Source organism: Haliotis rubra, unplaced genomic scaffold (assembly GCF_003918875.1).
Source record: "Haliotis rubra isolate DU_JTF1 unplaced genomic scaffold, ASM391887v1 Scf111, whole genome shotgun sequence".
NCBI lineage: Eukaryota > Metazoa > Mollusca > Gastropoda > Lepetellida > Haliotidae > Haliotis > Haliotis rubra.
Window position 1 is genome coordinate 1,254,563 of NW_025765015.1, and position 25,676 is coordinate 1,280,238.

General features: G+C 40.1%; 1 protein-coding gene across 1 annotated transcript in view; it reads left to right on the forward strand.

Annotated features, from left to right (window-relative positions):
• The window catches only part of LOC124288044 (S-adenosylhomocysteine hydrolase-like protein 1), a 168,258-nt gene that overhangs the window by 122,608 nt on the left and 19,974 nt on the right, over nt 1-25,676 (forward strand). The window contains 3 exon segments of the mRNA XM_046724613.1: nt 12,375-12,433; nt 14,983-15,070; nt 18,084-18,184. Coding sequence (XP_046580569.1) covers nt 12,375-12,433; nt 14,983-15,070; nt 18,084-18,184 — 248 coding nt within the window.

Here is a 25,676-nt window from a genome sequence, read left to right on the forward strand (position 1 = left end):
ATACGATGCAAGTCATTACAAACAGCTCAACACAGACACACTGAAGCCATCAATCCTACATATCAGTGTAAATATCTTGTACTTACAAGGGGACTTCTGATTTAACATCTGTAATGACGCAATTTGCATCTCCCCTGAAACCTACAAACATAATTGAGGCAAATTTAGACCCTGGTAAGCCCAAGAGATTCAACTCTGCATAATGACTGGGAACCCATCCATCCTTTTTCCTCTGTTGGTATAGGGATGACATAGAAATATGACACGATGCACAGGGAGCCCATTGTGGACAGAAGTGAAGACACCTTGAATAACTGTATGATAACTGTTTAAACAATTCAACTTTATGAACTCATTAGCAGAAATAGATCGGAATGCCCTGTTTTGGCAGCTGTGTGGCCCTTAGTACATGCCAGGGTCCTTGTTATCTGACTGGAACACACGGGTTTGGGGGGGGGGGGGGACCTCCCTCCCTCCCTGGTTCCCTCTATACTCGGGCATCACTGGTGGTAGTCTGGTGTGATGGGAGGCCACCTCCCTCCCTGGTTCCCTCTATACTCGGGCATCGCTGGTGGTAGTCTGGTGTGATGGGAGGCCACCTCCCTCCCTGGTTCCCTCTATACTTGGGCATCCCTGGTGGTAGTCTGGTGTGATGGGAGGCCACCTCCCTCCCTGGTTCCCTCTATACTCGGGCATCACTGGTGGTAGTCTGGTGTGATGGGAGGCCACCTCCCTCCCTGGTTCCCTCTATACTCGGGCATCACTGGTGGTAGTCTGGTGTGATGGGAGGCCACCTCCTCCCTGGTTCCCCTATACTCGGGCATCGCTGGTGGTAGTCTGGTGTGATGGGAGGCCACCTCCCTCCCTGGTTCCCTCTATACTTGGGCATCCCTGGTGGTAGTCTGGTGTGATGGGAGGCCACCTCCCTCCCTGGTTCCCTCTATACTCGGGCATCACTGGTGGTAGTCTGGTGTGATGGGAGGCCACCTCCCTCCCTGGTTCCCTCTATACTCGGGCATCACTGGTGGTAGTCTGGTGTGATGGGAGGCCACCTCCCTCCCTGGTTCCCTCTATACTCGGGCATCACTGGTGGTAGTCTGGTGTGATGGGAGGCCACCTCCCTCCCTGGTTCCCTCTATACCGGGCATCACTGGTGGTAGTCTGGTGTGATGGGAGGCCACCTCCCTCCCTGGTTCCCCTACTCGGGCATCACTGGTGGTAGTCTGGTGTGATGGGAGGCCACCTCCCTCCCTGGTTCCCTCTATACTCGGGCATCACTGGTGGTAGTCTGGTGTGATGGGAGGCCACCTCCCTCCCTGGTTCCCTCTATACTCGGGCATCACTGGTGGTAGTCTGGTGTGATGGCAGTGTGAGACTCGCCAGAGCTGCCAGTCTGTTGACTGTTGTGAATGCCGCCACACAGGAGTCTGCTCATCAGTGGTGAGCCTGTCTGTACTGATAGGGAAGGAAGGTAGTCTCTCGTACAGACCCTGAAGCAAATATATCCAAGAAAGCCCATGCAAGTCTAGAAAATGTGGCAAGTCTAGATTTCCTCAGTGAGGGCTCCTTTTTATTATATATATATTTTTTTACTATGAACGTTTTTTTCAGTAAAATATGTTCATTTCAGAGACTAGTTGTTAGTCTAGGAAGGAAGGTTGATTGGCTTTTAAATGCAGTCCCCTTTACAACACATGCTTCAGTGCCCAACTGTAAGGCTGTAACATGGGAACCCAGAGGTTGTATACATGACGAGGGCTTTATGATGAAAGGTGTCACTGTCACTGGATTCAGCATTGTTGCTTTAGCTACTCCCAGCAATTTAGGCTTCATATTCATCAACCATTTGTAAAATGCTGGTTCAGTGATAAATAACTATACTAGCCACATAAAGGAACTGTGCACACAGAAAATTCATTCAGAATTGGAATACAACACAGAAAAGACGACATGATGCAGACACTTTATAAGCTGAAGTATCAGCCACATCAACATGTCAAAAGAACATGAACAATATCTGCAACGATGACGCCAGAAGTTCAAAATTGAGTAGGGGGGTCACACGCATCTAAGTCACAAGTCAATAACGGTATGACCATCATGCGGCGTGAAGCACAGCAGTGCATCGACGACGCATATAGGCTACCAAATGAGCAGTGAAGGCCTGGGGAATGGTTTGGGACGTGGTCACTGCCGTCTGGAACCTGTGTCTGAGATTATTCACCCGAATCCATCTGTCCTGTCTTGGCGTTGTTACCGGGATGCCCAAAGCGTGGGTGGTTGGCGGCGCCATTACTGTTTCCATAACAACTGACCAATGCAGATGATATTGTGTTACGCATTGCATTGGAAATGTGCTGCCACCTGTTGTTGGCTCATGCCTGCTCGAAACATTCCAATGATTTCGTTTCCGTCTTGACACAGGCTGTAGTTGCTATCTGGCACAGGCTGTAGTTGCTGTCTGACACAGGCTGTAGTTGCTGTCTGGCACAGGCTGTACTTGCTGTCTGGAACAGGCTGTAGTTGCTGTCTGGCACAAGCTCTTGTTGCTGTCTGACACAGGCTGTTGTTTCCGTCTTGACACAGGCTGTAGTTGTTGTCTGGCACAAGCTCTTGTTGCTGTCTGACACAGGCTGTAGTTGCTGTCTGACACAGGCTGTAGTTGCTGTCTGGCACAAGCTCTTGTTGCTGTCTGACACAGGCTGTTGTTTCCGTCTTGACACAGGCTGTTGTTTCTGTCTTGACACAGGCTGTAGTTGCTGTCTGGCACAGGCTGTAGTTGCTGTCTGACACTGGCTGTAGTTGCTGTCTGGCACAAGCTCTTGTTGCTGTCTGACACAGGCTGTTGTTTCCGTCTTGACACAGGCTGTAGTTGTTGTCTGGCACAAGGTCTTGTTGCTGTCTGACACAGGCTGTAGTTGCTGTCTGACACAGGCTGTAGTTGCTGTCTGGCACAAGCTCTTGTTGCTGTCTGACACAGGCTGTAGTTGTTGTCTGGCACAAGGTCTTGTTTCTGTCTGACACAGGCTGTAGTTGCTGTCTGACACAGGCTGTAGTTGCTGTCTGGCACAAGCTCTTGTTGCTGTCTGACACAGGCTGTAGTTGCTGTCTGGCACAAGCTCTTGTTGCTGTCTGACACAGGCTGTTGTTTCCGTCTTGACACAATGTATAGACGCTGTCCCTGCTTGGCATCCTCCACTTATTACTCAAGCAACATGTTACCAGCTGTCAACAACAGTTAAACGTCTTTCATTCAGGACATTCATCTTTCATTCAGGACATTCGCCTTCAGCTTGACATGGTACAGGCCTGTGTAAGTGACCATGCAATTGCACCCTTACGTTGATGGTGGTGTTTGTTGGGGTCATAGTCGGGATGTCCTCAAGGCAGCCGAGAGGGAGATGAGGACCTGGGGTCAAGTGAGGCCTCACAATCAGTCTGGTTATGGTCAACACTGATTGGAAGCTGGTTAATTGGGGCTGACATCTGTGAAATGGGGGCCATTAACAGCTTGTCACTATCAGTCAGTTAAGTGAACTTATTAGGATAGAAACTAGATCAGCGTCATGCAGGGTAATGATGTACTAGAGGATGTACCTTGATGCAACCTGGATATGGATTCTGGTGTAGATTTTATACTCCCTGGCTCTTAGGCTGAACACCTCTCATTACTGAATAATTCACATCATTACAAGAAGCCTTGGTTGTTTCTGCATGTTTCCAGCTATGTGAACTACCAGTTATTAAATGCTGCTCTGATGGGATAGGCTGTCTAGAGCATTACTTGTAAACATTCAAGGTTTGGTTATGAAACTTTTTATATACTTAATTCATTTTGTTTCTAAGACAATAACAAGTTATATCTCAAATTAAAGCTTGCATTTGAACTATACTCTTATGAACCATTGGATATTTCGTAATAAATGTCTGTAAGGCACATCAGATATCGGACATCCACATTGGAATTCTGGGTTGAATTAGGTTCAAAGCAATTAGTTCTTGTTTTGGTGCATCTACATCAGGGTGTGAAACTCCCAAAACTTTCAGCCAGACCACAGGGCTGACCAAAACTTACCTGCCCACAAAATATCTTCATACCGGTATGTCTAAATTTTAACCCGACCCGGCAGGTGAATTTGAGAATCTGGCAGTCCGTGTTGAAAATAACCCGTCCTGGGCAGTTGGGCAGGCAGGTATTTAGAACACTGTTTATATGGACAGGGTGGGTGGCGGCTATATGGACTGGGTGGATGGCGACTATATGGACAGGGTGGGTGGCGGCTATATGGACTAGGTGGGTGGCAGCTATATGGACTGGGTGGATGGTGACTATATGGACTGGGTGGATGGCGACTATATGGACTGGGTAGATGGTGACTATATGGACAGGGTGGGTGGCGGCTATATGGACAGGGTGGGTGGCAGCTATATGGACTGGGTGGATGGCGACTATATGGACTGGGTGGATGGCGACTATATGGACTAGGTGGGTGGCGGCTATATGGACTGGGTGGCTACCTAGAAACAATGGTTTTTACTGATACAGGATCCCAAAACATACGCAATACAATAATGTCTATTTATTATTCATAATCATACTAACTTCATATAAGTATTGGATTCTGCATAACAAGTACCTATATAGATGTAACAAACAGATAGTTTTTCTAACAGAAACTAAAAATCAATATGCAGTCATGACATAATGCTAGTAAATTCCAGCAAATATGAGTCCTGATTATATATTGATGTCAATACTGTTAGCTTATATACCCACAGATTGATGAACGTCAATCACCAGCAGTTACAGTTTTAAAAGGGGAATACATGACATATTGTTGTTTTGTTACAAGCGCCTCAGACTGTAGTAAAATGTTGTCTTTAATGACCTCAGCCTTGCTCAAAGGCTATATTTACTGAATGCTAAGCCCATGGATACCCAGACAAGTCTAGATTAGCAAAGATTCTAACGATGCCTTGCCTTCAATAGGGACAACTGTTTTTCTAGAAATTTTCATTGAAACTTATGATTGTTGCCTTATTGACTTGTGCAAGTCTAGCCTTGCCTCACTTCCATTCAGTGATGGATGGTACACATATATCATCAGGGTGACATACACCTGATACGATGCAAGTCATTACAAACAGCTCAACACAGACACACTGAAGCCATCAATCCTACATATCAGTGTAAATATCTTGTACTTACAAGGGGACTTCTGATTTAACATCTGTAATGACGCAATTTGCATCTCCCCTGAAACCTACAAACATAATTGAGGCAAATTTAGACCCCTGGTAAGCCCAAGAGATTCAACTCTGCGCAATGACTGGGAACCCATCCATCCTTTTTCCTCTGTTGGTATAGGGATGACATAGAAATATGACACGATGCACAGGGAGCCCATTGTGGACAGAAGTGAAGACACCTTGAATAACTGTATGATAACTGTTTAAACAATTCAACTTTATGAACTCATTAGCAGAAATAGATCGGAATGCCCTGTTTTGGCAGCTGTGTGGCCCTTAGTACATGCCAGGGTCCTTGTTATCTGACTGGAACACACGGGGTTTGGGGGGACCTCCTCCTCCCTGGTTCCCTCTATACTCGGGCATCACTGGTGGTAGTCTGGTGTGATGGGAGGCCACCTCCTCCCTGGTTCCCTCTATACTCGGGCATCGCTGGTGGTAGTCTGGTGTGATGGGAGGCCACCTCCCTCCCTGGTTCCCTCTATACTTGGGCATCCCTGGTGGTAGTCTGGTGTGATGGGAGGCCACCTCCCTCCCTGGTTCCCTCTATACTCGGGCATCACTGGTGGTAGTCTGGTGTGATGGGAGGCCACCTCCCTCCCTGGTTCCCTCTATACTCGGGCATCACTGGTGGTAGTCTGGTGTGATGGGAGGCCACCTCCTCCCTGGTTCCCTCTATACTCGGGCATCGCTGGTGGTAGTCTGGTGTGATGGGAGGCCACCTCCCTCCCTGGTTCCCTCTATACTTGGGCATCCCTGGTGGTAGTCTGGTGTGATGGGAGGCCACCTCCCTCCCTGGTTCCCTCTATACCGGGCATCACTGGTGGTAGTCTGGTGTGATGGGAGGCCACCTCCCTCCCTGGTTCCCTCTATACTCGGGCATCACTGGTGGTAGTCTGGTGTGATGGGAGGCCACCTCCCTCCCTGGTTCCCCTATACTCGGGCATCACTGGTGGTAGTCTGGTGTGATGGGAGGCCACCTACCTCCCTGGTTCCCTCTATACTCGGGCATCACTGGTGGTAGTCTGGTGTGATGGGAGGCCACCTCCCTCCCTGGTTCCCTCTATACTCGGGCATCACTGGTGGTAGTCTGGTGTGATGGGAGGCCACCTCCCTCCCTGGTTCCCTCTATACTCGGGCATCACTGGTGGTAGTCTGGTGTGATGGGAGGCCACCTCCCTCCTGGTTCCCTCTATACTCGGGCATCACTGGTGGTAGTCTGGTGTGATGGCAGTGTGAGACTCGCCAGAGCTGCCAGTCTGTTGACTGTTGTGAATGCCGCCACACAGGAGTCTGCTCATCAGTGGTGAGCCTGTCTGTACTGATAGGGAAGGAAGGTAGTCTCTCGTACAGACCCTGAAGCAAATATATCCAAGAAAGCCCATGCAAGTCTAGAAAATGTGGCAAGTCTAGATTTCCTCAGTGAGGGCTCCTTTTTATTATATATATATTTTTTTACTATGAACGTTTTTTTCAGTAAAATATGTTCATTTCAGAGACTAGTTGTTAGTCTAGGAAGGAAGGTTGATTGGCTTTTAAATGCAGTCCCCTTTACAACACATGCTTCAGTGCCCAACTGTAAGGCTGTAACATGGGAACCCAGAGGTTGTATACATGACGAGGGCTTTATGATGAAAGGTGTCACTGTCACTGGATTCAGCATTGTTGCTTTAGCTACTCCCAGCAATTTAGGCTTCATATTCATCAACCATTTGTAAAATGCTGGTTCAGTGATAAATAACTATACTAGCCACATAAAGGAACTGTGCACACAGAAAATTCATTCAGAATTGGAATACAACACAGAAAAGACGACATGATGCAGACACTTTATAAGCTGAAGTATCAGCCACATCAACATGTCAAAAGAACATGAACAATATCTGCAACGATGACGTCAGAAGTTCAAAATTGAGTAGGGGGTCACACGACGAAGTCACAAGTCAATAACGGGTATGACCATCATGCGCGTGAAGCACAGCAGTGCATCGACGACGCATATAGGCTACCAAATGAGCAGTGAAGGCCTGGGGAATGGTTTGGGACGTGGTCACTGCCGTCTGGAACCTGTGTCTGAGATTATTCACCCGAATCCATCTGTCCTGTCTTGGCGTTGTTACTCGGGGATGCCCAAAACGTGGGTGGTTGGCGACGTCATTACTGTTTCCATAACAACTGACCAATGCAGATATTGTGTTACGATTGCATTGGAAATGTGCTGCCACCTGTTGTTGGCTCATGCCTGCTCGAAACATTCCAATGATTTCGTGACGTTTAGCAGATGCTAATTTTGACATGATGTGCATGTGACTTCTCATGTGAATTTGTGAACGTTTTAGTGACCAAAGATCAAGCTTTCGACAGTGACAGCAATTTCTGAGTTTTCATGTTGTGTGCAGCAACACATTGCAAGTCCATAGGCCGCCATCAATGACGTCACGTCACCTGGCACCTGCATGAGCGTTTGATTGTCTCCAATACTTGCTATGTTCACACCTTTATTTATGTATAAAGACACTGTCTGTCTATCTTTATATTTTCTGTGTGCACAGTTTCTTTATGTGGCCAGTATATATATTTTTTAACTGCAGGGAAGTGGGCTGATGTGTGTATAATTGTCTCAAGTATGAATTCCTTGGGATTCTTTGATAAAACGGGTTCCCATTAACCTAGGCTGATGGCAAGAGACGACCTCAATGAGTGGTTGGGTTCAGTGACTTTGGTGAGATCTTGTTATTCTGTCCCAAATGCAGATAATGTTGGACGTATCAATCACTGAATTGTCTGGTTCATACTTGATCATCTGACTGCCTTTTATAGCTGGAATAAACAACAAACACACATAAACAGTAAAATAAAGAGGAGTGTAATAAAAACATAGATATGAAAAAGGAGGATTAAGAATGATTGATATAAATCGATTTATTGACACTTTGAAATTATCCACTTTAAGACTTTATTTTAAAAATGTGGGGGAAAAAATCCATGCAATATACCTTTCAAAGATATATTTAATTTTGGAGCAAATTCTGAAACTTTTATTGAGATTGAAAACCCTTTTTGGCATGATGTGCTGAAAGCATGGAAACTATTTCACAAGCAACGTTATGTAGATCCAAATAACATTAATGAACTTCTATCCCAACCACTATGGTTCAATCACAACTTCAAAAACTCTTCACATTTCATAAAGAATTTGGCAGAGATAGAGATTATAAATATTAGGGATATATGTGATGAAAATGGATTACTATCAATAGATTCTTTAAAAGAAAATTATCATATCAAAGGTACTATTTTAGATTGTAGATATTTACTGAACATATTACCTGAATCTTGGAAACATACTTTAAGCACTGTAACTCTATCCCAGTCAGGAATTTGAATATTAACCAATGCCAGATAGATTTAGTAAAAGCATCAAAAGACTGCAGGTTTTTTATGATAAACTTATTTGCACTGATAAATATCCTAACATTTGTAATAAATGGCAGCATTTATTTCCTGAAACTGACTTTGATTGGAAAAATATGTTTACAGTATATAGAAAGGGATTACAAGATACAAAGCTTATTGACTTTCAACATAGATTTCTACAAGGTATCATTTATACAAAAAAGGAATTGGTCAAAATGAAAAAAGTTGATAACAGTTTATGTTGTTTTTGCAATGCTGTAAATGAGAGTGTGTGTCATGTGTACTGGGAATGTCAGGAGACACAAACCTTTTGGATAAACATACAAATTTGGCTTAACTATTTATATCCTCATCCATTGATATTATAAAAAAAACATGGTTTGGTACTCCACATGAAAATAGAATACTAAATTACATCATTATTGCTGTGAAGAGACATATTAACATTTGCAGTATTAAACATATGCTTCCAAATCTAACTTTATACATAAAAACTCTAAAAGAAATATTCTTTGTGGAAAATCATCAACAAAAAATAATAAAATAAATAATTTCAATCACAAATGGAGCCTTCTCTTCCTAGTACTTAGATGACTCTAAACTGTATTGATTTGTACCTGACATTATCTATACATTGTCCATTTATGATTTATACATGTTTATGCATATATTAATATATTGATATCTTACCTGTACATCATGTAGTTATATTACCTTAAGCCATGTAACACGGCTTTGTATATCTGTGATATTACAATCTTGGGAACCAATTAAAAAAACCAAAAAACACACACATAAACAGTATGAAAAGACCTACACTAATGCTTAGTCTCTGAATATACTTAATTTTGATAGAAACAAATAATTCCTTTTAATTTGAAAAGGAGCTTCAGTCAGATAGGAACCTGATGAAATCTAGACTTGCTTCATCTAGAGCTTTAGCATTGTAGAAAGGGTTGGGCGGAAGGGAAAATAACACGGCTTAGGAACTGTGAGACAGACTAGGAAAGACCTAAATCAACTAGCAGATGACCAATCAGTTGTTAGACTTGCATACAGTAACATTGTATGCTGTGAAACCCACTGACCTTAGGGAGTGACCATTGTTAGTCATATTGACTAACGACATTGTGTCATCCAATCAGCCCCTCAGGCCAGATTTGTGGGTAGGTGACATCATAAGTGATTTGTTGTGTTGGACAAGAAGGGAGACCATTGTGCCCTGACCCTGGACAGAAGCTCTGGAACACTGGAGATGAGTTAAGTTATTAGTGAGGGATTACTACACACCTGCAGTAGTCACTACAGTGTAAGATGCTGACAATTCTACAGCACAGTAGCTGGGCCATGTGGAGAGGGCCTCCACTGTCCTGGTAATGGATGGCTGCAAGTGGTTATTAGGGTCAGGGCAAACAGTGGTCAGAGGTTGCTGACCGCGTTACATCACCATCAAACTGATCAATGACACACAGGTCAATACACTGACCAGAATTAATCACATGGTATACTTGTTTTATAAAGTGAAATTATTATCCGTTATATAGATACTTTATGAACTTCCGTCAAGGCCTATGACCTTTATCCAACAATGTTACCTCAAGGGTAACTGTATCTACACGTCTGATTTGGCATAAATGCCCTGTTACGTCACTAATATAAGACTGCCCCTGGGGGTAACATTGACATGTTAGCTGTGTTTGAGAAGCCGAGCCTCGAGCTGTGTGTTGCATACTGGACCATACTTTTACCTGCTACAACAGTCCCAACTCTTGTGTGTAGCTGGCCCTTGTCAACAAATCAGGATATCACAACAGACACTTATGAATGATGACCTCAGTGGCTTGGAGCTTCTCAATCCTTTATAGGTGTGTGCCTGAAGGCTGTCGGAAGTTTACGAGGAATATGCATACATTACACCTGTCAGCTAAGAAATGACGTTAATATTTTCATATATCACCCATGACAAATACGAACCTAGTTGCTGGACCTGTACCCCTGTCTAGCTTGACATCAGTGGAGGAGAGATAGGTTGTCCACTCCGCTATCTGACAGTCACTGGACAACACTGGTATTCCACTCTTACCTGACAGTCATCCAGCATTTACAGCAGTCACACTCTTTAACAAGGGAGTACACTAGCAACAACAACCATCATAATGAGAGACCATAGTGTTTGTAAGTATCCTGTGTCAACCAGAGACCTAATAACCATGCAATACACATATTGTGCATTGAAGGATATAAGCTAGACCGCCTTAAAACAGAATCTGTCTCTGGACACCCTCTGTTTTTAATGTCTGCATATTTGTTTTATCAAACACTGAAGGTTTAATCTTTCACATGCTTCTGAAGTTTATTGATGGTGTTGTGTGGTGAGCCACTGTCTGATCCTATACTTCATCTCAGTCTGATGCCTGGTGGGCCTCATCTCCCTGCTGGTGTGAGGATGTCTTGGGGTAGTATCTACCAAAGGCATAATGACACTGTGACAGTTTTTATCATAATTGTGTATCATGTTATTTGCAGTTGTGTTGTAAGGCATAGTGACATATTTAGTTGTTTTTCAGCATGTATGTTGAATGGTAGTATAGTTCTGTTTCCCAGCAGAAGGCTTTTCCAAATCTTTTGAGTACATGTCCACACAAAATCCAAAATGTTTGAACTTGGTTGTTGTGTTTTTATGCGATGTATTTTGACTATTGTTTGGGTAGAGTTTGAGAACAGTGTCCATCACAATATTGTGTCAAGTCATTTGGCTCGAGAATATTGGGGATAACAGCTAAATAGTTATAAATATACTGACATTTGATTCAAAGGCAAGACAGGTTTGGAAAATGATGGCATCTCTATAAGAAGTCATATGGCAGCCAATTTCCCGTGGTCAGAGCAAGAAACCCAACAGATGTAATGGCCGTCAATTGTGTCCTCTGTCGGGCTAGAATAGGCTGCCGCCCTTCTGCCAAGGTGAAACCAATGACGCTGCCTGTCATACACAAATAACCTGCCCTCATCTTTCCACCTCTCTCTCTGTGTTAAGTCAGAGTATTTGTCATGCCTGACAGTTCTGTCTTGCAGAGCGTGTAGACTTACTGCTTGAGTCATATCCTGCCCACTAGAATTAATTACACAGGGACCCTTAGGCTATTCAGTTCCTTCTGGACCAAACCTGCGTTAGAACTATATGTAGAGTTTCTATTTCTGTAATTAAACTATATCTGTCAAGATGAGGGATATTTTGGCAACTCGAATGTACCCTTTGTACCAGCCATTTTGAATTATGACTTAGTATTGTGTGAATAGAACTGGTGAAAAAAAAGGTTTTTGATGTTTATTGTGAACCATGCTATTTTGGGCAAACCAAAATCTGTGTGTTGTTTTTCTCGCAAATGTTCAAGGTTGCTTTATTTCAAGACTCTTTGATCTGCTTAAAGAAGCGCAGAATAAACTACATCAAACAAAATGTCAAGGATTTAGGGATTTTATCTCATCTTGACAAAGATCCCAACAGAATCCAATCTACTGGAAATGGCTGATGTATGGATGCTTTATGCTTTACATATGTAATTAATGTGATGGAGGTACTCCCTACAGGAGATGTGAGACAACAAGTTACATCGTCACATAGCTATTCAAATAATAGTTTAGTAAATTAGCAAGGTGGGTTTTTTTAGGGATGTAGATTTTAACAGGTATTATTTGTTTTTCAGCATCCTACACAGGCAGCTCATCTGATGAGGAAGATATCAGCCCAAGGGAGAAACCTCAGGTACATAAATGGACTGATTAAGCTGATAATAATGAAACTGTCATTTTCCTGCTTGCTGCATGGAATTTGCTTGTGTAGAGACCTTGTCCAGTGACTCAGTAACTGTTTACTTGATGAGTCAGGCAAATTATTAGATGTTGGTCGACATGAAATATTCACTTGCTTTCATAGCATTTCGTTTGAAATGTCTGTAAATAGGTATCCAATTCAGTTGTAAGTTGTGAGTGGACAGAATCACCAACAACTCCGAGCCAACATGTTCATTATCATCACTATCTGAAGGATAATTGGATTAACAGATTTGAAAAACCATTTTAGTACATACGAGTTGTTTTATTAATGCATCAAATCCAGAATGTGAAATATTTCCAATTAACATTGATTTTGGACACATGGAAGTATTTTGTAATTTAAGTACCTTTGGTACAGAAAAGATTTGGCAACTCTCCCTACTTTGGCATGCTTGCAAATATGCCCTATGTTTGCTGACCACTGAATACCACCTGGCTGTGTGAACAAGGCTGTAGTACAAGGCTGTTGATTGTGAATCCTGTGTACATTCTGAGGAAGAACACATTTCCAGAACCATCTTGTTGTACAATGGACTCAACTGGAGATGAGATGGGTATGATGTATGGTCAGGTTGATTCTGTTGTCATCTATCACATGCTTGTCCTTGGTATGATACACTGGCTAGCCAGTCCGGGAATCAAACCCTTTATCTCTGAGTGACGCACCTGATCTAAAAGTCCATATTTATTTACAGGCATCCATGACAATACCGTATCACAATATTTACAGGATTCTATGACACTGCTGTGACACATTATTTACAGGATTCTATGACACTGCTGTAACACAATATTTACAGGATTCTATGACACTGCTGTAACACAATATTTACATCATAACAGAACTGTGACACAATATTTACAGGATTCTGTAACACAATGTTTACAGCATGACAGAACTGTGACACAATATTTACAGTATTCTATGACACTGCTGTGACACAATATTTACGGGATTCTATGACACTGCTGTAACACAATATTTACAGCATGACAGAACTGTGACACAATATTTACAGGATTCTATGACACTGCTGTGACACAATATTTACGGGATTCTATGACACTACTGTAACACAATATTTACAGCATGACAGAACTGTGACACAATATTTACAGGATTCTATGACACTGCTGTGACACAATATTTACAGCATGACAGAACTGTGACACAATATTTACAGGATTCTATGACACTGCTGTGAAACAATATTTACAGCATGACAGAACTGTGACAATATTTACAGGATTCTATGACACTGTTGTGACACAATATTTACAGCATGACAGAACTGTGACACAATATTTACAGGATTCTATGACACTGCTGTGACACAATATTTACAGCATGACAGAACTGGGACACAATATTTACAGGCTGACATGATCCTACTAAAGTATGTTACCAATAATGGGAACCTATTTCCATGACACTTCTGTCAACATATTGTTCATTACTCCCAGCCCTGTTCACAGTTACTGCTTCCTCCCTCAGGCAGGGGAAAGACTTTGGTTAGACCAGCTCACAGGCCTGTCTAAGCCTCAGTTCTACTGCAATTCGTCTCACAAACCTACTCTTGTGGCTTGCAGTTATGGGCACAATCATTTTGTGTCTGAAAGGAGTGACATTCTCTATAAAACTGTATCAGTGTGTAACCTTCTGTATCATATCAAAAGATGGGTTAATTTCATGCTTCAAGATGTGCATGCACACCACCTACAAAGAGTCGTGGATTCTTGGTACTTTTCCAATGAATTTTCTGAAAAGAGTACTGCCTGTGCTTTGGCCATGATAGTGTACTGTACCAACAGGCAGATCAGGACCTGGAAACTTCAGAACTAAATCAATTTCTTCTACAGTTTCCACTTGTACCATGTTAGAGTGCTATTTCTGTATTGATCTAGTAGAGACAGCATCAGATCTTATGTACGACATGGCTGTCCCAGGTCCATCAACAAATCAAATATGAATAGAAGTTGTTAACTGAACGAGATTAGAATTCAACTTCCAATGCCTCAGGCAAATGGCTGCAGTTTGTCATTGAATATCTTTATGGTGGAGCTTTTGCTTGAAGTCATTCAATCTCTGTTTTCCATCAGTTTGTTTTGTGTCTTCTAAGTTAGATCCATTGCTGCAGTAAACACTGAAAGATGAACCCATGGATTGTTATATCCTTGTGATCACTATCTAATGTTATCATGCATCTACACATCCACTAACAAGATGAAAACAAGTCCTTGTATTGATCAAGCATATATCTTAGTGAGTGTGTTGGAAGACATACAAACTGACATTGCCTCCAGAGAGGTCGCTTGTTTGAAAGTTGCATGATACAAAGTCCTTCTCTCACTGTACTGCTGGAGGATATATACAACCTGCACGTTATGGCATTACAGACCAAGTACCTTTGATGTTTTCACAGTAAACATAGTGTTTTTACCCGTAATGTTTTAATGTCAAATTTCTTTTGATTTCAGAAAAATTCCAAAGGTTTTAGTGACTTCTGTGTGAGAAATGTGGAACACAATGCATTTGGGAGACGAGAGATTGAGATTGCTGAACAAGGTGAGCGTTGAATGACAGCTGTCATGTGGTGCATTACAGGATGCGTAGAGGGTGTGATCATCTCACAGTGCATTACAGGCTTGCTTTCTAGTGTCAAAATATTTAAAAAAGAGGTTCTAATTATCTGTATATTTATTCGAGTACATGTGGTTGAACAAATTTTAACCATTTGTATCTTTGTCCCTATTTCTTGGTTCAATCATATGATATTGTTGCTTGGATTGACATAACAATGTATTGATTGCTGACTTCTGTACACAACACCCACCTCCACTGTTTGAACCTGACAACAACCACTTTCTGCTGTCTTCTTCCTTTAACACCTGCACTTTCATCTCCCAGATGGGGACGCCCTCTTTACAAACCTGTTAACTGAACACAAGAAGACATCCTATTTACAAACCTGTTAACTGAACACGAGAAGACACCCTCTTCACAAACCTGTTAACTGAACACAAGAAGACATACTATTTACAAACCTGTTAACTGAACACAGGAAGACACCCTATTTACAAACCTGTTAACTGAACACAAGAAGGCATCCTCTTTACAAACCTGTTAACTGAACACAAGAAGACAGCTTCTTTACAAACCTGTTAACTGAACACAAGAAGACATCCTATTTACAAACCTGTTAACTGAACACAAGAAGACATCCTATTTACAAACCTGTTAACTGAACACAAGAAGATTCCCTCTTTACAACCTGTTAACTGAACACAAGAAGACATCCTCTTTACAAACCTGTTAACTGAACACAAGAAGACGCCCTCTTTACAACCTGTTAACTGAACACAAGAAGACATCCTCTTTACAAACCTGTTAACTGAACACAAGAAGATACCCTCTTTACAAACCTGTTAACTGAACACAAGAAGACATCCTATTTACAACCTGTTAATGGAACACAAGAAGACATCCTATTTACAACCTGTTAACTGAACACAAGAAGACATACTATTTACAAACCTGTTAACTGAACACAAGAAGATACCCTCTTTACAACCTGTTAACTGAACACAAGAAGATACCCTCTTTACAAACCTGTTAACTGAACACAAGAAGATACCCTCTTTACAACCTGTTAATGGAACACAAGAAGACATCCTATTTAAAAACCTGTTAACTGAACACAAAAGACATCCTATTTACAAATCTGTTAACTGAACACAAGAAGATACCCGCTTTACAACCTGTTAACTGAACACAAGAAGACATCCAATTTACAAACCTGTTAACTGAACACAAGAAGACACCCTCTTTACAAACCTGTTAACTGAACACAAGAAGACATCCTATTTACAACCTGTTAATGGAACACAAGAAGACATCCTATTTACAACCTGTTAACTGAACACAAGAAGACATACTATTTACAAACCTGTTAATGGAACACAAGAAGATTCCCTCTTTACAACCTGTTAACTGAACACAAGAAGACATCCTATTTACAAACCTGTTAACTGAACACAAGAAGACACCCTATTTACACACCTGTTAACTGAACACAAGAAGACATCCTATTTACAACCTGTTAACTGAACACAAGAAGACATCCTATTTACAAACCTGTTAACTGAACACAAGAAGATACCCTCTTTACAACCTGTTTATGGAACACAAGAAGATACCCTCTTTACAACCTGTTAACTGAACAAAAGAAGACGCCCTCTTTACAAACCTGTTAACTGAACACAAGAAGACATCCTCTTTACAAACCTGTTAACTGAACACAAGAAGACACCCTATTTACAAACCTGTTAACTGAACACAAGAAGACACCCTATTTACAAACCTGTTAACTGAACACAAGAAGACATCCTCTTTACAAACCTGTTAACTGAACACAAGAAGATACCCTCTTTACAACCTGTTAACTGAACACAAGAAGACATCCTATTTACAAACCTGTTAACTGAACACAAGAAGACACCCTCTTTACAAACCTGTTAACTGAACACAAGAAGACATCCTGTTTACAACCTGTTAATGGAACACAAGAAGACATACTATTTACAAACCTGTTAACTGAACACAAGAAGATACCCTCTTTACAACCTATTAACTGAACACAAGAAGATACCCTCTTTACAAACCTGTTAACTGAACACAAGAAGACATCCTATTTACAAACCTGTTAACTGAACACAAGAAGATACCCTCTTTACAACCTGTTAACTGAACACAAGAAGATACCCTCTTTACAAACCTGTTAACTGAACACAAGAAGACATCCTATTTACAAACACCCCTGAACATGCATGAACACCCAGATAGACCTTGACAGACCTGGACACCTCTCTGAACCCACTGGCTGCTCACTGTCCTGTAGACAGTAGTTTGTAACCCTACCCATTCAAAGTTAGTACAAGATTTAAAAACATGCTAATGTTGACCTTTAGTAGGGGCAATACATTCTTTTAGCATTAGGATCTATATATTAATATATCATTAGGGGCTATACATTCATAAAGCATTAGGGGCAATACATTCATATAGCATTAGGGGCAATACATTCATATAGCATTACGGTCAATACATTCATATAGCATTAGGGGCAATACATTCATATAGCATTAGGGGCAATACATTCATATAGCGTTAGGGGCAATCCATTCATATAGCATTAGGGGCAATCCATTCATATAGCGTTAGGGGCAATACATTCATATAGCGTTAGGGGCAATACATTCATATAGCGTTAGGGGCAATACATTCATATAGCATTATGGTCAATACATTCATATAGCATTAGGGGCAATACATTCATATAGCATTAGGGGCAATACATTCATATAGCATTACGGTCAATACATTCATATAGCATTAGGGTCAATACATTCATATAGCGTTAGGGGCAATACATTCATATAGCATTAGGGGCAATACATTCATATAGAATTGACGGATTTTCATTCAAAGAGGAGATGGGGCTAAACATTTGTGAATATTTCAGAAACAAAGGGGTTTAAGTTTGAGTTTTGATCATGTTTTGATATATTGAATGTTTCAGAAATGCCAGGGCTTATGGCACTACGGAGAAGAGCTGAAGCAGATAAGCCTCTGGTGGGAGCGAAAATAATTGGGTGCACACATATCACAGCGCAAACTGCCGTAAGTAACCTCTTGCCTTCCAGAGCTTTTACTAGAATAACATCCTAATGGAAGAGAAGGGTATTTTCATGACTTTACATCTTGATTAATCTCGTTTAAATCTTGTGGCAGACTTTCCCTACGTATAGACGGCTTTGATATTTTTCTTGAGTGCAATTTTTCCATCATGGAGCAGGCTTGCTCACATTGATGAGGATTTGTGAATTACCGTGGCTTTACTATCGTGATGTAGCTACAAATAGCTCAGTCAATGGATCATAGGTCCTGTTTCTTGAAACTGTGTACTTCATCCATGTTTTTCCGAAAGGTATTCATTCAACTCTGAAACTTTATCGTCTTTGGAGTGTGATTCTTGCTGTGCAAATGCTCAAGCAAATTTGGTGCATCACAAAGATGTTTTAATATTACAGTGGGAAAATGTTTTGTTGATTTCATGCTATATGTGAAATTATAGATCAATATATTTGTAGAAGTAACTCTGTTGTTGAGGAGGATTATCAGGTTAGCTTGTCCCAGTGATTGATCAGTTCTGTTATTGTGTATTGAAGCATTGTTTGAGATGAGGTACACCAGCTTAGATTATCTTAGGTGATTGATAGGGGGCATTATGCCTACTATGCTGAACTTTGCATGGATAATTCCAGCAGTGATGTCTCTAAACATTGCCATGGAAACCATGTTAAACATGTCATATTTGCCCCATTATGATCCACACTACATACTTCACTGCTCCAATTGTGTTTTTGTTATGTTTGTTGAAACCGCTGGCTTAGTGAAACAAAATTGTGATCAGATTTAGTACAAGGATGTCACAGTATGTTTGTTTGTTTTTTTCGCTTTTTCATGGATTGGGATAGAGAACTTTGACAGTGGGCCATTTTCAGGACTATTAGACATTTTCTGAATTTAGAATGGGCCACTGTCCTTGTATCAATAGTAAACTTAACATTTTCAATGGGCCATTTTTTGTTCTAATGTGCAAAATGGCCCATGGCCCCTGCCTTTCCCAATCCCTGCTTTTTACTCATGTTTCCACAAACATGTTTGAGACACATATCCACATACTGTTGTGTCTGAAGTTAGTTTTTTGCTTTGCATCTTGTTTCTTGACCACTTTCATGAATTAAGTGCTGTCATAAAGTAGGTGCTTCTGTCAAGTAAGCAGTTTCATGACATAGGCACCCATAAATTAGGCACTGTCATGAAGTAGCCGGTTTCATGAGAGAAGCATTTTTATGTGGGAGGTGCTTTCATGAAGTTGCCATTTTCATGAAAGGCACTTTTATGAATTTGGTGTTAGGTGCTGTCATGAAGGGGCTGTCATGAAGGGGTGCTTTCTTTAAATAGATAGTGTCATGCAGCAGAATAATGGCATTAATGTTCATGATTCAAGCTTCCATGTGTGAAGCCCATTTCTGCTGTCTCCTGCTGTGATATTGCTGGAATATTGCAAAAAGTGGCGTTAAACCAAACTCTCTCACTCAAGCTTCCAAGAAACTTATTGTAAATGTCACAGATTCTGTTGTGGACACTTCAGGTGGAGTCCTGATTAAACCGAATCATGATTTTGATGTATGTTAGACATGCTTCATCTAAACATTTCAGTAAGTGACTCTAATGAGAATAGATGAGGTAGTGATTACTGCCTGTTGGACAATGAAAGGCATTGCTGTGTGTTCAACACTGACTTGGGTCTCATCACTGCAACTGTGTCTACATCACATGGCAGCTAGTTGGGTTCCATCACTTCTTGGCTGGGAATTGGGAGTTAGCTGACTCCTTCCAACCTCTCCACCAATAGAAGTGATCAATAAGGGACATCCATTGGTTGCACATTAGGTGGAAGTAATGTCACTCGGACTCCGTCGTCGCAGCGGTCAGGAGAAAGCACTTGTGATTTATGATGAGAGCATTGAAGATGAAAGTATGAGACATGAATTTCTATATTAGTTACAGAGTATTTCTTTGTACATCCGCAATTACTACAGTCAACTAAATTGCATCCAAATAATGAGGTGATACTACTGGTTTGAATGAAGTCCCTTCATTACCATCCAAAAAAATTGATTAGAAGACATGGCCTTCATTATGGCATTACCTGCCCCTCTTATCAGCTTTGCTGGAGTCTGCCTGTGCCTTCCATATCTAACAGATAGGCATTGATTTACTGGGTTCCAATGATGAGCACCCTGCAGTTACTACAGAGAGCCATGAGGAATGAGATGTCTAAATCTGTCGGCAAGACCCTTGTTAGTTTAGTAGGATGTCCAGGTGACTTGTAAATCACATTGCTGCTAAATCATGACAAATAGCAGATCTAGATTTTACCTGACGTCACCACAGTGATGCTAGCATTTTTTAAGTTGGGTGTGAGCAATGAGATAAGGACAGCTGAAGTCCCTCCCTGACCCTCCAACCTCAGCAGCTGTGATGAGGGCTCATTAGACATACCAAAGGATGGGAATTGTTACTTGTAACTGCCCAAGGTGAACAAACGGAAGTAGCAGGGACTAGAGTGTAGCTCTGTATACTGGTGCAAGAAAATATCACTGTCTTGCTTCTACTTAGAAGCTTAATTTGATGAGGGGGCGTCTCTGTTGCATGTTTTCCTATCAGAGCTATTAAATGAGATGACGACCAGGAATAGAAATATAATTTCAGACTGTGAAAGATTTATGTTCTTAAAGTTCAAAGGGCATCAGTAGCACCTAGTGTTGACATGTAGAAGTTTCAATTATTTTGGCGATGTCATAGACAGAGATGTCTTCTTTTGTGAGATGGAAATTTCTCTTCTCATCAGACTTTTCCATTTAACATTGACAGAGATTTCCACAAAGGAAAATCAATATGTGAATAAAAATTGTGCCTGGACCTTAAGTCATGGGTTGTTTTTTTTATTTTTAGGGGTCATTTTCTTGAAGGAAGGGTAATATTTGTGATGCTTGTGTTGACCTTGGTGAGGTCAGAGGCATTACACCTCAATGTGTAGATCAGGTTGTTAGGATTCAATTAGGATTTGTGGACTTGTGGATTATATATAATAAGCTCACTGCTTTCACATGTTGTCTCAGAATGTTATGTTGTGTATACTTGTTTATTGTTCAATTTTGTGTTCTGCATTGAAAATAATGTTTCAGAGTTGGGAAGAAAGTAGAGAATGAGGTGATATTATCGATAGAAAAATCGTTGGTAATTGATGAGGATAAGCTGATGCTTGCACAGCAGCTTTCACAGGGACCTTTGATTGTTCCCGCATCTTGTGCTTATGCCATCTATCAGAGATGGTAGTGTTAGGTGATGGTATGGGTTGGGGTGATGGTAGTGTTAGGTGATGGTATGGGTTGGGGTGATGGTAGTGTTAGGTGATGGTATGGGTTGGGGTGATGGTAGTGTTAGGTGATGGTATGGGTTGGGGTGATGGTAGTGTTAGGTGATGGTATGGGTTGGGGTGATGGTAGTGTTAGGTGATGGTATGGGTTGGGGTGATGGTAGTGTTAGGTGATGGTATGGGTTGAGGTGATGGTAGTGTTAGGTGATGGTATGGGTTGGGGTGATGGTAGTGTTAGGTGATGGTATGGGTTGAGGTGATGGTAGTGTTAGGTGATGGTATGGGTTGGGGGGATGGAGATAGATATTGGTTCTGCAGTTATTTCCAGTGCTCATGTATTTTGAGATGCAACTACCAGTTTTATGCTTATGATCAATATATGGGGACAAATTGTTAGGTGAAGAGAAAAATATGACAAAGTTGCTTCAAATATCACTGGTTCAGTTACAGAATTCAAAATGGCTGCCACAGCAGAGACTTGGGTTGAAAAGTTTATTTGAAGTTACAAAGTAGATTGTCATGATCTTTCATAGCATTGAGTCAGTGACTTGTATGAAACATTTAAAATTATGATTGCATTTGTTAAGGAAATGCTTATGTTTCGCAGCATTACATAATGTATTGAAATACATTTAGTTTATGAAGTGAATTTCTTTTGATATTCACAAGTATTTTTCATCTTGTTTAGACTAACATATGAAGTACATTGTCTTTAGTTGGATCCTTGTCACGCATGAGTTAGATCATCTGCATTCATGGATGAAACTCCGTATTGAATGCCTCGGTGAGCAACAAGCAACAAATGTCATCAGCCAGATGGAACCTGCAGTCGTACCTCAGAGACATCTGTTGGCTTCCAGCTTCACACTGTCATTACATGTAGTGCTGCTTGACACTCTGCATATTCATATTGATAATTGAGCCTGTCAGGTTGATCTATAATCGATGTATTAATCAGGCTCCCATGTATTAATCAGGCTTTCATCTGACCAATCAGAACCTTGCTTAGGTGATCGTGAAAATCTTAATGAGTTTCCTTATTATGCTACCTTGAAAAGATGGTAACATAAACATGGAAGGTCATCAGTAAAGTATGTCAGTATGACTTTTGTTACAGTATGCATGTCATGGTTATATTGTATGAATGGCAAGCATGCTACTTGCTCTTCATTATGATGGGTTCCATTTAAGGTCATCTTATTTGGAATATATGCAGGATGGCACGCCAAAATGTTCTTGAAATACTTCTCAAGATATTGCAAAGTCAGTTATACTCTAGGTCATGTAATTAACATTGCATTTGTGAAAACTAAAGAAATGTTCGCGGTAAAGGTTTGAAATTTGGGATATGTGTATGATGTATGTTTGTACGATGACATGTATGATGTATGTATGTTTGTATGATGAGATGTACGATGTATGTTTGAATGATGACATGCATGATGTATGTTTGTGTGATGACATGTATGATGTATGTTTGTATGATGACATGTTTGTATGATGTATGTATGCATGTATGATGTATGTTTGTATGGTGACATGTATGATGTATGTTTGTATGATGACACATGTATGATGACATGTATGATGTATGTTTGTATGACATGTATGTTTGTTGATGACATGTATGATGTATGTATGTGATGTATGTATGATGACATGTATGATGTATGTTTGTATGTATGTATGTGACATGTATGATGATATGTGATGTATGTATGATGATGACATGTATGTTTGTATGATGTATGATGTATGTATGATGATGTATGTATGTATGATGACATGTATGATGTATGTTTGTATGATGTATGTATGATGTATATGATGTATGATGTATGTTTGTATGATGACATGTATGTTTGTATGATGACATGTATGATGTATGTTTGTATGATGACATGTATGTTTGTATGATGACATGTATGACATGTATGATGATATGTATGATGTATTTGTATGATGACATGTATGATGTATGACATGTGATGTATGTATGATGACATGTATGATGTATGTTTGAATATATATGTATGACATGTATGATGTTGTATGATGTATGTGATGTATGTATGATGACATGTATGATGTATGATGACATGTATGATATGTTTGTATATGTTTGACATGTATGTTTGTATGATATGTTTGTATGATGACATGTATGATGTATGTATGACATGTATGATGTATGTTTGTATGATGACATGTATGATGTATGTTTTTGTATGATGACATGTATGATGTATGTATGTTTGTATATGTATGTTTGTATGATGACATGTATGATGATGTATGTTTGTATGATGACATGTTTATGATGTATGTTTGTATGATGACATGTGATGTATGTTTGTATGATGACATGTATGATGTATGTTTGTATGATGACATGTATGATGTATGTTTGTATGATGTATGTTTGTATGATGACATGTATTTGTATGATGTATGTTTGTATGATGATATGTATGTTTGTATGGTGACATGTATATGTATGTTTGTATGATGACATGTATGATGTATGTTTGTATGATGACATGTATGTATGTATGTTTGTATGATGACATGTATGATGTATGTTTGTATGATGACATGTATGATGTATGTTTGTATGATGACATGTATGATGTATGTTTGTATGATGACATGTATGATGTATGTTTGTATGATGACATGTATGATGTATGTTTGTATGATATGTATGTATGTATGTTATGTATGATGACATGATGTATGTTTGTATGGTGACATGTATATGTATGATATGTATGATGTATGTATGACATGTGACATGTTTGTATGTATGATGTATGTATATGTATGATGTATGTTTGTATTGTATGTATGTTTGTATGATGACATGTTTGTATGTATGTTTGTATGATATGATGTGTATGTTTGTATGATGACATGTATGATGTATGTTTGTATGATGACATGTATGATGTATGTTTGTATGATGACATGTATGATGTATGTTTGTATGATGTATGTTTGTATGATGATATGATGTATGTTTGTATTGTGACATGTATGTTTGTATGATGACATGTATGATGTATGTTTGTATGATGACATGTATGATGTATGTTTGTATGATGACATGTATGATGTATGTTTGTATGATGTATGTTTGTATGATGATATGTATGTTTGTATGGTGACATGTATGTTTGTATGATGACATGTATGATGTATGTTTGTATGATGACATGTATGATGTATGTTTGTATAATGACATGTATGATGTATGTTTGTATGATGACATGTATGATGTATGTTTGTATGGTGACATGTATGATGTATGTTTGTATGGTGACATGTATGATGTATGTTTGTATGGTGACATGTATGATGTATGTTTGTATGGTGACATGTATGATGTATGTATGTGACATGTATGATGTATGACACATGTATGTATGTATGTATGTTTGTATGATGACATGTGATGTATGTTTTATGATATGTTGTATGTATGATGACTTGTTCGATGTATGTTTGTATGATGACAAGTATGTTTGAATGATGACATGTATGATGTATGTTTGTATGATGACTTGTTCGATGTATGTTTGTATGATGACATGTATGTTTGTATGACGACATGTATGATGTATGTTTGTATGATGATATGTATGTTTGTATGATGACTTGTTCGAGGTATGTTTGTATAATGACATGTATGAGGTATGTTTGTATGATGTATGTTTGTATGATGACTTGTTTGATGTATGTTTATATGATGACATGATTGTAATGGCTTGTACTCATGTGCAGCACGTGATTGGCTGAAATTAAAGGTCATGGTCTCTTACCAGGAAGTGCAGGGTAACACCAGTGTGGGTAGCTATGAGGGTAGTTAATGGGTTTCTGACATGAAACTCTCTGTTTTCCTAAACTGGAGGTGTTTGACGTTCCTCTAAATGTTTTTAGAAGTCATGATCAGTGCCTGTAGTGCGTCGCTTCTTTGTTTGCAAGTTCTCACAAACACCTTTCTTGTTCTACACCATTTTTGCGAGACATGTCTAAATATATGTGTAAAGCTGTCATGCTTTTAAGGTACTTTGTTTATTTCATAAAATGGTTTCCAAGTGAGGTTTTTTACCTTAACATGTTTTCATGTGATGATGTCAGCTCCTTTGGTTTGTGTTAGACCCA